At 40.3% G+C, this 12,978-nt stretch overlaps 2 protein-coding genes and 1 long non-coding RNA gene across 3 annotated transcripts; 1 reads left to right on the top strand and 2 right to left on the bottom strand.

The window, feature by feature from the left end:
- The first annotated feature begins 90 nt into the window (after positions 1–90).
- Positions 91–2,931, top strand: plac8.1 (placenta associated 8, tandem duplicate 1). The gene is made up of 5 exons (XM_032568885.1): positions 91–215; positions 343–453; positions 959–1,083; positions 2,339–2,447; positions 2,527–2,931. The coding sequence occupies exons 2-4, from the start codon at positions 369–371 to the stop codon at positions 2,441–2,443; spliced, it is 315 nt and encodes a 104-aa protein (XP_032424776.1). The 5' UTR covers positions 91–215; positions 343–368; the 3' UTR covers positions 2,444–2,447; positions 2,527–2,931.
- Positions 2,640–4,845, bottom strand: LOC116723781 (uncharacterized). Its single transcript, XR_004340036.1, has 2 exons — positions 3,969–4,845; positions 2,640–3,828 (listed from the first exon to the last, which is right to left on the bottom strand). It is a non-coding gene; the product is annotated as an uncharacterized LOC116723781 (long non-coding RNA).
- Positions 4,846–5,519: 674 nt separating this feature from the next.
- cops4 (COP9 constitutive photomorphogenic homolog subunit 4 (Arabidopsis)) lies at positions 5,520–12,315 on the bottom strand. Its single transcript, XM_032569506.1, has 10 exons — positions 12,162–12,315; positions 11,306–11,385; positions 11,048–11,199; positions 10,494–10,597; positions 10,249–10,402; positions 9,990–10,140; positions 8,783–8,953; positions 7,521–7,636; positions 7,323–7,407; positions 5,520–5,751 (listed from the first exon to the last, which is right to left on the bottom strand). The coding sequence occupies exons 1-10, from the start codon at positions 12,233–12,235 to the stop codon at positions 5,618–5,620; spliced, it is 1,221 nt and encodes a 406-aa protein (XP_032425397.1). The 5' UTR covers positions 12,236–12,315; the 3' UTR covers positions 5,520–5,617.
- Between the last annotated feature and the right edge of the window lie 663 nt (positions 12,316–12,978).

Raw genomic sequence — 12,978 nt, forward strand, 5'->3', positions numbered from 1 at the left:
TGAGGTTTTACTGCCTTACCGTGGGGTGTGTGTGTATAGGTGTGTTTAATGATCTACCTTCCAGAAACCTGTCGTCACGATTGGATGGGCGTCGCACGTACGCGGCCCCAGCAGGCCACCTTTGGTCGCTGATAAAGGCCGCCGTCGCCTCCTGCTCTCTACCTGTCGCCAAGGAGACTAACTCAGCCGCATCACTTCCTTCTGATCTCCACCTGGTAAGATTTTACTCTTCTAGCCGCCTCACTGGAAACCACGGCTGTTTGACGCCGACAGCGAGGAGAGATTTACGGAGACCTGTGAGGGAGGAGATTTAAGTGATTTGGGATTCTCTTCATCCCACAGGGGGAAGTTTTTTCATCGTCGTCGTCATGGCTGTGACCAACCAACCAGGCAAATACGAGCCGTCCGACTTCCAGACGGGTCTGTGCGACTGCTGCGACGACTTTGGAATCTGTAAGGAGCTTTCTACTCTCTCTTTTTTTTTTTCTTTGTTTTTTTTTTTTTTAAACGAATTGTTTGAAATTTTGATCATCTTCAGCATTTTTCAATCTCTACACTGTAAAAAAAGGGGGTTGAAATTACAGCAGGATTACATGAATAATAAGAAGTTAAGTCTGCAAAAGTTAAATGTTAATTCCACATAGCAGTGTTCTAGGTAAAAAGTACAGCATAAAGTGACTAATATAGTTCATATTTTCAAAAACAGCTGACAAAACTGATAGTTTTTTAAGTATTTGAATGTCATGTTAACAGAATTGCTTTATGACTACAACAATATTTTTCTGCCTATCACCACCATTTGTAGTTTTTTTAAGAAACACATTTGATAATGCTCCCGTGTTGCTGCCGTAAAAACTCCATAAACGCACCAGGAGCCGACGTCGCCGCTGAAACACGTCGAAAGTCTCACCGTCTCCTAACGTTTCCTTTGTTGCGGTTCCACTCGTTGTGTCTTAAGGTTGCTGCGGGTTTTTCTGCCTGCCGTGTCTCGGCTGCTCCATCGCCAAGGACATGGACGAGTGCTGCCTGTGCGGCATCGGCGTGCCGATCCGCAGCGTCTACAGAACCAGATACAACATCAGGGTGAGCTCCCGACGCAACAGCAGCAAGTTGAATTCACGACTTCTACCGTAGAAGTAGGTAGAGAAGAATCTCCCATTGAAGGCAGCATTGGAAAACGGTTGAAATAAATGCACCTGAAAGAACCCAGAAGAAGCAATTTGACAAAATGTATTTAATTGAATATTTGAATTACTATTTCAGAGCATGGGTGGTTAAAGTAAATATCTTCTCAGCAACTTCAAAAGTTAGTTGAATAATTATCTGACCATTCAGTAGGGAGTTGTCCCTCCCCGCAGTGTAAGCACTGCATGGAGCCCACAGGGCTGGACCTGCCCAGGGAACCATTTATGCCAGAACCGCCTCTGTGTCATTGACAAACAGCAGCAGGCAGAAAGCTGACAAGTGAAAAACGGTTTGAGATGCAACTTAATACATCATCTAAGTTGTTATTACTACAATACTTTTATGACAAAGGTGTGATTCTCACGCTGCCTTGGCAGAGTGACAGACATTACTATCGCCACATTGGCATCCGGCCACACAGTGACGTCACTTCAAACAAACTCTTAAAGAATAAATGCGTTTAAAAACAGTTACTTTTTTACCTCCACAAGCTAAAAGTGTCGCGTTCCCGCAGTATTTTCCCAGGAAGTTTAGCTGTATCATCAAGATAATGTATTTATTTTAGAATTATCCGGCATTTCGTACCCCAGAAAGGTGGGAATCACAACCACTAGTCTCTAAGTTTGTTGTTCTTACTTTAGAAAAGGCTTAACGGGGCAGCAGCCCAGGGCTCTCATTTTTTTGGGGGGGCGGGGGCCCAAAAGATTTTCATTTTCTATTTCTTTCATGAATACGTAGGCCTGTCGCAATAAGCAATAAATGAATGAATCGCATGATGAATGAAAACGTGCTCAATAATTTCGTGATTTATATGGTTTCTCTTTTCTCTCTTTCTACCAAAAACTGGATGATAAAAGTCTTCAGTTTGGCAAGACGAAAGTGTTTTAAATTTTTTGTTTGTTTTTTTTTAGTAACAACTAGTAAACAAAAACATGTAGAAGCTGCACGAACCTCTTTGTTTCCAAGTTCCTGTTTAAAGCCTATATAATCTATAACCCTTGCTTAGTGTACATCATATTTCTGCCAACACAAACTGAACTTCCTCCTGGCATCCATACTTTTTTTGTTTGTTTGTTTTTAGTTGGTCTATTTTGGACTTTATCGGGTCAGTCAGGAGGAGCAACCTCTCACAGTGACTGTTTTGTGCTCGTAGGGATCTCTGTGTAGGGATTACTATGAGGTCGCCTGCTGCACGTCGTGCGCCACCTGCCAGCTGAAGCGGGACATCAACCGGAGGAAGGAGCAGGGCATTTTCTAAACAGGTGAGCGCGCAAACAACATTCGACATTTGCGTAATTGCGATGGGGCTGAACTGAGGCGTGTTTCCTCTGTGCCTTACAGACGAGACGTCATGACGACGGAGAAGTCGTAAACCTCCCCCTGGACTGATAAGGAGGAGCCTTTCTTTCTCTCTTGATGAAGAAATTATTCTGCTTGTAACGTTTTGTTTGTTCTTTTTACGCTTTGCCGTTCACCTTTTCCATCAATGGCCTGGTGATTCTTTGTTTTTCCTTTATCCACGAACCTTTGCTCCACATTGGGAAGCCATGTTTATCTCCTGCTATTAGTCCCACCCAGGGTTATGATGTCCTGCAGTCATTAAAATATGCCGCTGATAGTTTAACATTATGTTGTAAAACTCTTCGTTTCCATTGATACTAGCTTGTAGAACTGCTGTCATTTTCCACAGGGAGGCTCTTGGAACGCGTGAAAACTTGATTTTAGATTAAATAGTTTTAATAACCACTCTTGGGTTATATGTGCTTTCTTGTTTCCCTTTCATTTTATTGCAAATTTTCTCTTGAATCCACAAGCTTCACAAAATATCATCTTTCTTACTTTTTGGTTTTTTGGTTTCCCTGAGCGTGCCTCCAGGTTTGATGATGCAGATTATCAACATTAGTTGACCACGACATGTGAGGTCATATCCTCTGTACTGTTAACTTAAGGAAGGAACGCTGTGTTTTAAAAATAATAATAATAATAATAAAATAAAAAACATCCATTATTCCTGTATGACCAACAATTGTAGGTAGAACATTGAAGAGTAGATTTCCGCCAGAAAAACTCCCAAAACTTTCTAGAAAAAACAGGGACATTTCTGAGCTCGACCAGCCAAAACTTTGCAAGAAAAAAAAAACCCCTCAGAAATGTTTAGATTAATCTTAGAAATTTCTAGAACATTTTTGACTTTTCAAGCTCAGAAAATTTCCAAAAGTCGAAAATGTGCGACTTCTGAAGATCTTTCTAGAAAATTTCTGAGATAAACCTAAATTTACTCTTCACTGTTAAACTCTAATAAAGCTCCATAAATTTCCTTAGACGTCTTCGTGTGGTCAGTAAACTCCATCGGCTTCGGCTCATCATATTTAAACATACTGAGAAGTTAAAAACAACAGATTGTTAATGCATTTCAACTCTGTAAGAACATCCGCCACATTATTTTTAAAAAAAATTAGAAATGTTTCATCAGCACATTGAGCTCATGTGATCCCTGCTCCAGACAGGCGAAGGTCTCTGAACACATGCTGAAGGTAAAACACTGACTGGCAGTCAGGAAGACGGACACTGATGAGACATCCAGCATCTCAGAGGCTGCACGAAGAACCGCACTGATGATCTGCAGCGGCAGTTTATCAACATCTGAAAACACATTGGAATATTGTGAATGAATTCTGACACTTTTAAGTTATTTGCAACACCCCGACTAACATTGGCTCATGTATTTTCGGCACTATTACACGTTTTATAGTAGTTTAATACAAAAATCATCGTTAGCTCACCCTGCACCGTCTGAGCCAGCTGCTGTCCTCCCGCTGCAAGGCGGAGTCAGCTGTCCTCGCCACATCGCAGCATTCCTCCCACCGCGCATTTTCTTGAAGTCTCAGAAAAATCACAAGTCATGCCACTGTCGTACGGCAAGTCTTCAGTCAGAGGCCTTGTCAGATTCTCTGCGAGATTGACTGCAACTGGAGATGCTTCCTGCCCACAGCATCAAAGTCCATGACTCTTTGAAGATCCCTGGATGATATGAGTTATGAGCGAAGCTCCTCCTTTAATAGAGCTGTCCACATCGACCGATGATCCAGAAAGTTTATTTTTGAATATTTTTTTGTACAGCTTTCAAAACTAATTACTTTCAGTTCATTGTTACCCTTAAAAACCTTAGTTGATCACCTTAGGCCTCATTTATTGTATTTAAACGTACAGAAAAGAGGCTATTAAGCAAAAAATAACTCCAAATGGAGATTTACTGTTGCTAAAACAAAAAAGAGAAAACAATAACAGCTCTTTAGCTGAACAAGTTACTTTAACTTTAGATTTATTTCTCTTCACTGAAAATACAGTTTTGTACCAACAAGTATACCATTATTCACCAACCACTTACACGGCACGTTGTCAACCTCATTACCGTATTTTCCGCACTATAAGGCGCACCTTCAATGAATGGCCTGTTTTAAAACTTTTTTCATATTAAAAGGCGCATTATAAGGCGCCTAGAATAGACGCTACAGTAGAGGCTGGGGTTACGTTATCCATCCTTTAGATGGAGCTGCGATAAAGGGAATGTCAACAAAATAGTCAGATAGGTCAGTCAAACTTTATTAATAATTACAAACCAGCGTTCTGAAAACTCCGTTCATTCCCAAAATGAATAAACAGCTGTTTTATTATTTCCCCGAGGTAAAGTCAGTGACGTGGTATTTTCATGACACAGTTTATCTTTTAACAACAGCAAGGTATAACATATAGTGGAGGGGAACTTTTCCTCGATTCAATAAACACGTAAAAAACAGTCTGATACTGTTACGGTAAATCAAACGTTAGTGCGATCACAATATATGTCCACCTCTGCACCATTGATTGGTTCATGTTAAATTCTCTGGCTGCTGCTCTATTCCCGTGTTCTACTGTGTGACTGATCGCCTTGAGCTTAAACTCTGCGTCGTAAGCGTGTCTCTTAATAGGAGCCATTTTGGGGTCTTTACACAAAACCCAGCGTGCACCGCGCTTCTTCTTCTTCTACGGGGGAAAATGAAGTCGGCGGCTGCTTACCGTAGTTGCGAGACCTGTTGTGGCTCAATATTGGTCCATATATAAGGCGCACCGGATTATAAGGCGCACTGTCGGCTTTTGAGAAAATTGAAGGTTTTTAGGTGCGCCTTATAGTGCGGAAAATACGGTACATGCCAACATATGAGGCCAGATTGTTAACATGCTAATTATTAGTCGCTCTTGAAAGTACATTCACTGGCTTCCTCCATTGCTGGAGGATTGTTGTTATTTAAACAATATTCATAATAATAATAATAATAATAAAAATACAAACAATATGAAGTTCTTCTCGGGTGTTTTAATAACCGGGGCTTCAGAGATGACATTGTTTGAGCAGGAAGACAGAAGTGGGAGGGAGGAGGGGGTGTACTGATGTTCACTGGGTCATCTGGGTTTCCATAGCCTGGGCCGCCCACTCTGGAGCTGCCTGGCGAATCTTTTCTAGCAGGTTGTTGACTTGAAAACACAGAGACTGGATCTGTTTGTCCCAGGTGGGAAGGGGTTCCCGGGCTGCCAGAGACACAGAAAACAACCAGATGAAGACATGCAGGCCGTGTGACGCTGCTGAGGAATCCAGTTTAACGAGGATGCCCCCTTCTGGACACAGACGCTAGTAACAATTTTGCTAGTGCAAAATCGTCCATTTTGCTCTGTGTGTAGGCGACTAAAAAGTAATTGCTGCAGATAAAGTGAAATGAAAAAAAACAAACAAACAAACTTACACAATTATGTTGCCACGGCTAAGTTCTAATGAAAGGGTAGCATCTCCCATGGCTGCAGCCTCAGGCACCGTCTACCCATGGTTCATGTTGTTTGTTTTTTGCTCTCTTGGACAGACTGAACTAAAATGCCAATATCCCCCCTTGGGGACTAAAATTCATAAATTAATTAATGAGGTTCCTGCGTTGGATGACCGTGAATTCAAAATAGTTTTTCAGGCAGTTATTTGCAGCCTTGCTTATTTCATAAGCAGGCCGTAATTGTGACTGTGAATCGATTATTGAAATAATTGTCAACTACTTTAATCATTAACTAGGACACAGACAAAAAAAAAAGGTCAGTTGATCAAAGAACACACAGCAGTAAATAAGCCAAAACTGTCCAAAAAAAAATCTAAATATACATTTTGCATTCAAGAAAAGAAAAAAAAAGACATCTTTGACTGTAAATATGTTCTACCCAGAATGCCTCAACGCAGTTTAAGTTTCACCTGGTTTAAATTCTGTAAAATAAATAAAATAATAATAATAAAATCTCCTATTGAGCACTTTTTGCAGTATAATTATTAATCAATTAATCAAAAATAAATAAATAAATAAATAAACAGATCAGCCCTAGATTGTATTACTGTTAAGTCAAGTAGAAAGAGCTGAGCTTTCCACATGTTGATGTTAGGAGTATTATTTTAGCTGCAGATTTATTGTTTGCTCTATATGATCAAACGTTCACTAAAGAAATACCACTACTGTATTTTTGGAAATTAATTGTTTATTTTCTTCTTTAAAAAAGACAATTAATTACTTGTTTATTTCTATTTTTTTTTTATTCTAATCTTGTATAAAATAAGCATAAGTGGTCGAAAGGAAAAAAAAAAACATATTTTCATACAATTAGTCCTAAGAATAATCGGTTACTAAAATAATCTTTAGCTGCGGCCCTAAACTACTCACGAACAGTTTCTGTTTTGTGGCTCAGTATCCCGCGGTAACCGGCCGCGGACGCCGGGGAAGATTTGTTTACATGAAACGCCGTACTTGGTCTCCCTGGTGATCCCTGCTATCCCAAAGTTTGCCCTGTAGGCCTCGCCCCAAAGCTTCCGACTGCCTCCAGATGCTTACCTCCGTTTTCCCATGATGCATCCTGGTACCAAGTGTTTACTAGATCAGCAAAAGATTCACCTGACCCTCCAGAGAACGTTTCTGATGTGCAATGAGCTCCAGCTAACTGCGCATTCAGACACCTCACATTTTCCTGCTTCTAACATGTCAACTTTGATGGTATGGTATATTACTGTACTTACATTTGAACAAAAAAAAAATAAAAAAATTGAAAAGGACAGCAACCAGATCACAGATACTCACTTTCAAAGTGAACGATGCCGTCTATCTGGTCAATGAAGCCGTTCATGCGTCCCTCAGTGATCATCTGAGACGCAATCTTCTCAGCCTGGACACAGAGACGTTGTTTTTGCTTATTGCTGGTGAAACACATAATCTGTAGGACAACACGCATATGCAGAGCGAACGTCCTGTTTGAACACGGGAACGTTGAGCCGTCACCTTCGCCGGGGGGATTTCCAGCAGCGCTCCCAGCTCTTCGAACGTGATGTTGTTGTAGAGTTTGCTGGCCGACAGCAGGTTGTGCTCGATCACGGCTCTGTCCAGGATGCTGGAGCCTGAAACGACAGAGTTTGTCATCTCTAGCTGTTGCCAAATTTGTAAAGTTACAAACAAACAAACAAAAAAACTTCATGTTATTTTGGTAAAAATTGTTCCAGATATGGAAAATGTGCCACTGTTCTTCTCTTTGATCCTTTTGGACCTCTGACATATTTGCAGGGTATAAAGTCATGTGTCATTTCACATGGACAAAACAACCAACTATAAAAGTAAAAAGTGATTTTGTCATGTAAATGTAGGTGATGATTAAAATCGGTATCGGCCAATGTTGATCAATTTTTAAAAAAACAAAGAAACGTATCCGTATCGATTCCGTAAATAAAAGTGAGATGATATTAACATCTTGTGTTTCTGGAAGGGGAGGGGCTTGGCCGTGAGACAGTGACAGTGATGCAGCAGAGGATTGTGGGTGTTTCCCTAAAGCACAGAAGCAATATGAGCACTGTGGTTGTTTTTTCAGTGTTGAACGCATAGAAAAATGTATGTATAGATAAATATTGGATATAATTATCGGCCCAAATTTTCTGATCAGTGCATCCCTATTGGCTCTGTTTCACTAAGAGCAGCAGTACCACCATTTTCTTGTAAAAGGATTGGTTCAAATCTTTTTTGTTTGTCCCTTTAAACTTTTCCAAAAAAGAAACTAAACTTTGTGAAGATGTATGTTTCGTTTTCAATGAAACATACAGATTGTTTCAAGATTAAAGTTCCCTGAAAATAAAACAAATAAAACCAGGAGTGATAACATGCCCAAAGAAATCTGCAAACATTAAACTTGCTTATTTTTTCTGAAAAGGAGAATTACTGTTACCATCACAAACCATCAGATCTGAATCAAAACTCTGTAGCGAAAGAATGATTATTCCTCCACTCTGACCAGAGTCAATATTCACACTGGAGCTTCTCTTTGTTCAAACTGAGATTATTAAAAAGTTGATCTGCTGCGGATAAGATAATAACTGCTCGTGTTTGGTAAGCTTTGTTTGCACATGATAAAATGAAACTTTGCTGAAATACGCTAAGAACCAAATTACCTAAGGTCTCATAAAAAAAAAAAGTTGGTCACAGTTGGTGTAAAGCAGGGTTAAGCAACATATGAGTTTCTGTTGTGTTAAAAAAAAAAATCTGTCCTGTGTTGTTACCGTCTGCCGTTGTGGCTTTCTGATGGGGCATCAGCATCGCAGCGAACTCTTGCAGCTGGTTCCCTCTGATGATGCGGTCCAGGTACATCTTCTCCAGGATCCCGTAAGCGGCCAGCTGCTGGCAGCGCTCATCTTTGAAGAGAGTGGCCAACATACGGGAGCGCTGCTGTCCTGCAGCGGATCAAAAATAGAATGTTGGGAAGCACGACAAAAAAAACGAAAGAACTATCGGCCAAAGTTATCAACTTTTCAAAATACCAGAATCGGTTCAATAAGTAAAACTGGCCGATATTAACAACCGACAATTATTTCTAACTTGTCTGCGTTTGTGTTTCTCTAGGGGAAGGTGGGAGGGTTGGTCATGTGGTATTTGCAGTGTACACTTCCACTAATATGGTAATGCATTAATAGCAAAGCTAATCTTTTTGCATAACGCTTTAGCTAACTTTGAAAACATCTAGCATACTTAACTTCCCCTAAATAAATGTTTCCAATAAATCCTAATCCTCTAGGCTGCTTTGTAAACTCTCAGTTTGAATAAAGCTTGACAATCTGTGTTGAAGCTTTGGTTATTGAAGCTTGTATTCATGCTCTTATTTTGAAGTCTGTTTACGCATCAGTTCCATTTCCTCTCCTCATAATCACTCTCTGTTTTATTACGGGATTGGACATGGTATTCGTAGTGGTGGAAACCACTTACACTAATCTGCTAATGCACTAACAGCAGAGATAATTTTTCATATAGCACTTTAGCAATTTTTATAACTCTGAAAACGTACTTTGCGTCCCCTAAATCAATTTTTCTGATAAACCCCAATGCGCTACTTTAGTTGTTTTTTTGTCAACTCTCAGTTCGAATAAAGGTTGGCAATCTGTGTTGAAGTTTTGGTTATTGAAGCCTGTATTCACGCTCTTATTTTGAAGCCTGTTTACGCAGCAGTCCTGTTTCCTCTCCTCACATTCTCCCTTTTGTTTTTCCCCCAAGAAACTTTATTGTTCATTTGTGGTGAGTACGCCACAAATGAACAAATGTTTATGTTTAGTTTTTTGATTAAGAGGGTATATATTGATTATTGGCCAGCAATAGTAATATGGAATATATTGAGCGAAATTTTCATATTAATGCATCCCTAATATAATGACAAGTAAGGAAAGAACTGATGAGACCATTTCTGAAAAATGTAAGTCAAAGTCAGATTTCCTGTACCTGCGGAGGCCAGGATGGTGCAGTTCAGGGCGTGTTTCAGCGCCTCCAGTCGTTCACTTTCATGGACGATAGACTTATAAGACAGCTCGTTATATCTCTGCGCAGCTTCAATGAACTTCCTCCTGAAATCAAGGACTCTGGCGTAGCACACCTGGTAAAGAGCAACAGCTTTAGTCGCAGTACAACAGGAGGACAGATTTCACCGTAGAGACTTTGCACCTCGGAGGAAGGCTTTGTTTTCGATAAAGAGATCGCGCACCTTATAGTGGATCTGCAGCTGTTCGTTCGACGACTCATTCTGAAGCAGCGAGGCTCTGTTGATGTAGGCCTCCGCCTGCACAGGGTCGTCGTCTTCTAAGTAGAGCCGGGCAATTTTTAGGTACGTGTCCAACTTATAGTCGACGTTGTATTGCCTGTGTTGGGGGGGAGGAGAAGCGAAGAGGCATTCAAATACGTGAAACTTTTACAGAGATCTGAAGGTTAATCTGTAAACAAGCTACGTACTTTTGCCCGGTTTCCAGAGGAATGCCAACTAAAACTTGCGCTGCATTTCTCCAGTCTCCCTCCTTTTCATAAATGGTTGCTAAGTGCTGTCTGATTGAGGCCACCTGAAGACACAGGAGCATTATTTAGCCATGCAGGATTCGATCAGTTATTTTCTTTAACTTTACAAGGAATTAAAGCTGAAGTAGGCAACTTTCATAAGAATTATTTTTTTTTTACATATTTGTTTAAATTGTCACTCCCCATTAGCAGAGCCTGTTGTGGATGCTAAGGTTAATTAGCATGGCCACCGATGACGATGGTTTTCTTGTAACAGTGAATTGGTTCTCAACACGTTTACGAGGTTGCTTGACAACACTAAGACCCGCCCTCTGGCTTTGATTGGTGGTTTTTAACCGGGAGCGGTGGAGAAGCTCAAGTTCATAGATTAAATGTGCCATCTTATACCATCACGACGTGGTGACAGTTTTAACAAATATGTAAAAAAAAACAACAATTTTTACAAACAAAAGAAAATCTCCATGGAGGTCGTGGCAGAACATAAAGAAACCTACCTGTTCCTCAAAGGAGATGACCCTCGGCTGGATCTTTTCCAAGGTGAAGTGATACACCGCTTTAGCCGTGGCGTCCGGCAGGTTGGGCAGGTGCGTGCAGAAGTCGGTCAGCAGCTGTCTCGAGATGACAAGGCTGACGTTCTCATTGACCACTGCAAAAAAATAAATTAATTAAAAAGCGTAAAATTTCACAGTCGCTCGAAGAAACAGACTTGTAGATGAGGCTGGCCACATGAGAACGATATCCGTAATGCATACTCGCTTCGACAAACGCCTTCAAGGACTCCAGCTGCTCTGCATCCGTCAGCTGAATGGCTTTCTCCAAAATCTGTCGATATCTGCAGAGAAATTTTACTGATTACACGCACTATTAAGGATTCTTGTGGAAGTCTTCTTAAAAATGTGAAATAAATGTTTAATGTTAAGGTAATGAGAAGAAACAAACAGTTCAGCAAGAAAACGGGATATACCAATCATCAGGTCAGTGATTGAAATTGGTCATTTTGCTGCAAGTCAAAAGTAGAAAATTCTTATTTTTTCGTCCTGATCAACTCAACATCAGACATGTCGTTGTAGTTGAAGTCATTCACTCTTAGAAGAATAAAAGAATCGTTACAGACTCTATAATGTATCTGTTTCTTTTGACATGTATCTTGTTCAGCATTTGCCTGCCTTCATAAGAACATACACTCACAGAGGATTTTATCCGCAATATTTGTGGATCATTTGAAATTCTTCCTAAACCCATTAAGCACTGCAATGTGTCTGTGTGATACGAAAAACAGCCCAATTGTAACTCGTTTTAGATTGTTTTTTTTCTACCTGCAAATTAAAAAGCAACGTTAGCTTCCATGGAAGTCAGCAAGCATCGCAAAAGTATATCAACAACCCAGAGTAACCTCTTGCTTCGTGAACACAAAATACTCTTAAATTGCACTACACTGTCAGACTGAAGCGTTCAGTCTAACGAATTGCTAATATAACTGAGTGAATGATATTAGCATAGCTAAGTCTGACAAAGCTACACTGCTACCAGCTAACACGAATGCGGCGTTTCCGTGGTGAACTGATTTTTATTAGCAGCTTATGTTATTGTCCGCTAATGGCTACGTACTTGGCAGCAAGGTCCTTGTGAGATCCGGTTGAATTCATCAACTGTGCAAGCTCCTGTCTCACTTCGGCCGCCATTGTCGCTAAATGTGTTGCTAAAAAATGTCAACAACACCCGCTTTGCTAGCCTCTGTGCGCGTGTGCAAGCTGGAAGTGCGCGAGCTGAGCTTCCACATGAGCGCGCGCGCTGAACGCTCTGACATAAGCTAACAGACATTGGTCGTATTTATTGTTAGAATCCCTGTAATAATTTGTCAAAGTAAAAGCAGATATTTTAACACTTATTTAGCAAGGTTTATAATTGTCGACTAGCACTGTATGAAGGAATAAACTTCATAAAGCTAAATATATGGAAAGTGAAGTTTAGATAGATAAAAAGATCATTTTTTGGTGTGTCGTCAATAAATTATCCATTCCAGTAACAGTTCGACACTGCTTCTCTGGTGAAAGTAAACCACTTCTACTGTTCAACAATCTGAGACTGTGGATAATATCAGCATGACTTACCAAGAGAGAGGACACTTTCAAGTGCAGCTATAATTTGTCCATATACAGGCAAAAATGTCTATCATAAAAGTTTTTTTCTCTGTAGTTGCAGTGTGTGATGCTGTTTCTGGATAAATAAATTAAAAACAAGGGGCAACGGAGGCCAGAAAAAATGACCAGGACTAAAACCCTGCCCACATCATAATTAAGTGGATTTGAAAGTTTGTCTTTTTAAAAAAAAAAAAAAAAAAAAAAAGCTAGGACTAAGTGAGGAGATCCAGCAAAGACCGACCACACGGTATGATCAATACGTCATCATAAATGTTTAGGAGTGT

Source organism: Xiphophorus hellerii, chromosome 8 (assembly GCF_003331165.1).
Source record: "Xiphophorus hellerii strain 12219 chromosome 8, Xiphophorus_hellerii-4.1, whole genome shotgun sequence".
Classification (NCBI taxonomy): domain Eukaryota; kingdom Metazoa; phylum Chordata; class Actinopteri; order Cyprinodontiformes; family Poeciliidae; genus Xiphophorus; species Xiphophorus hellerii.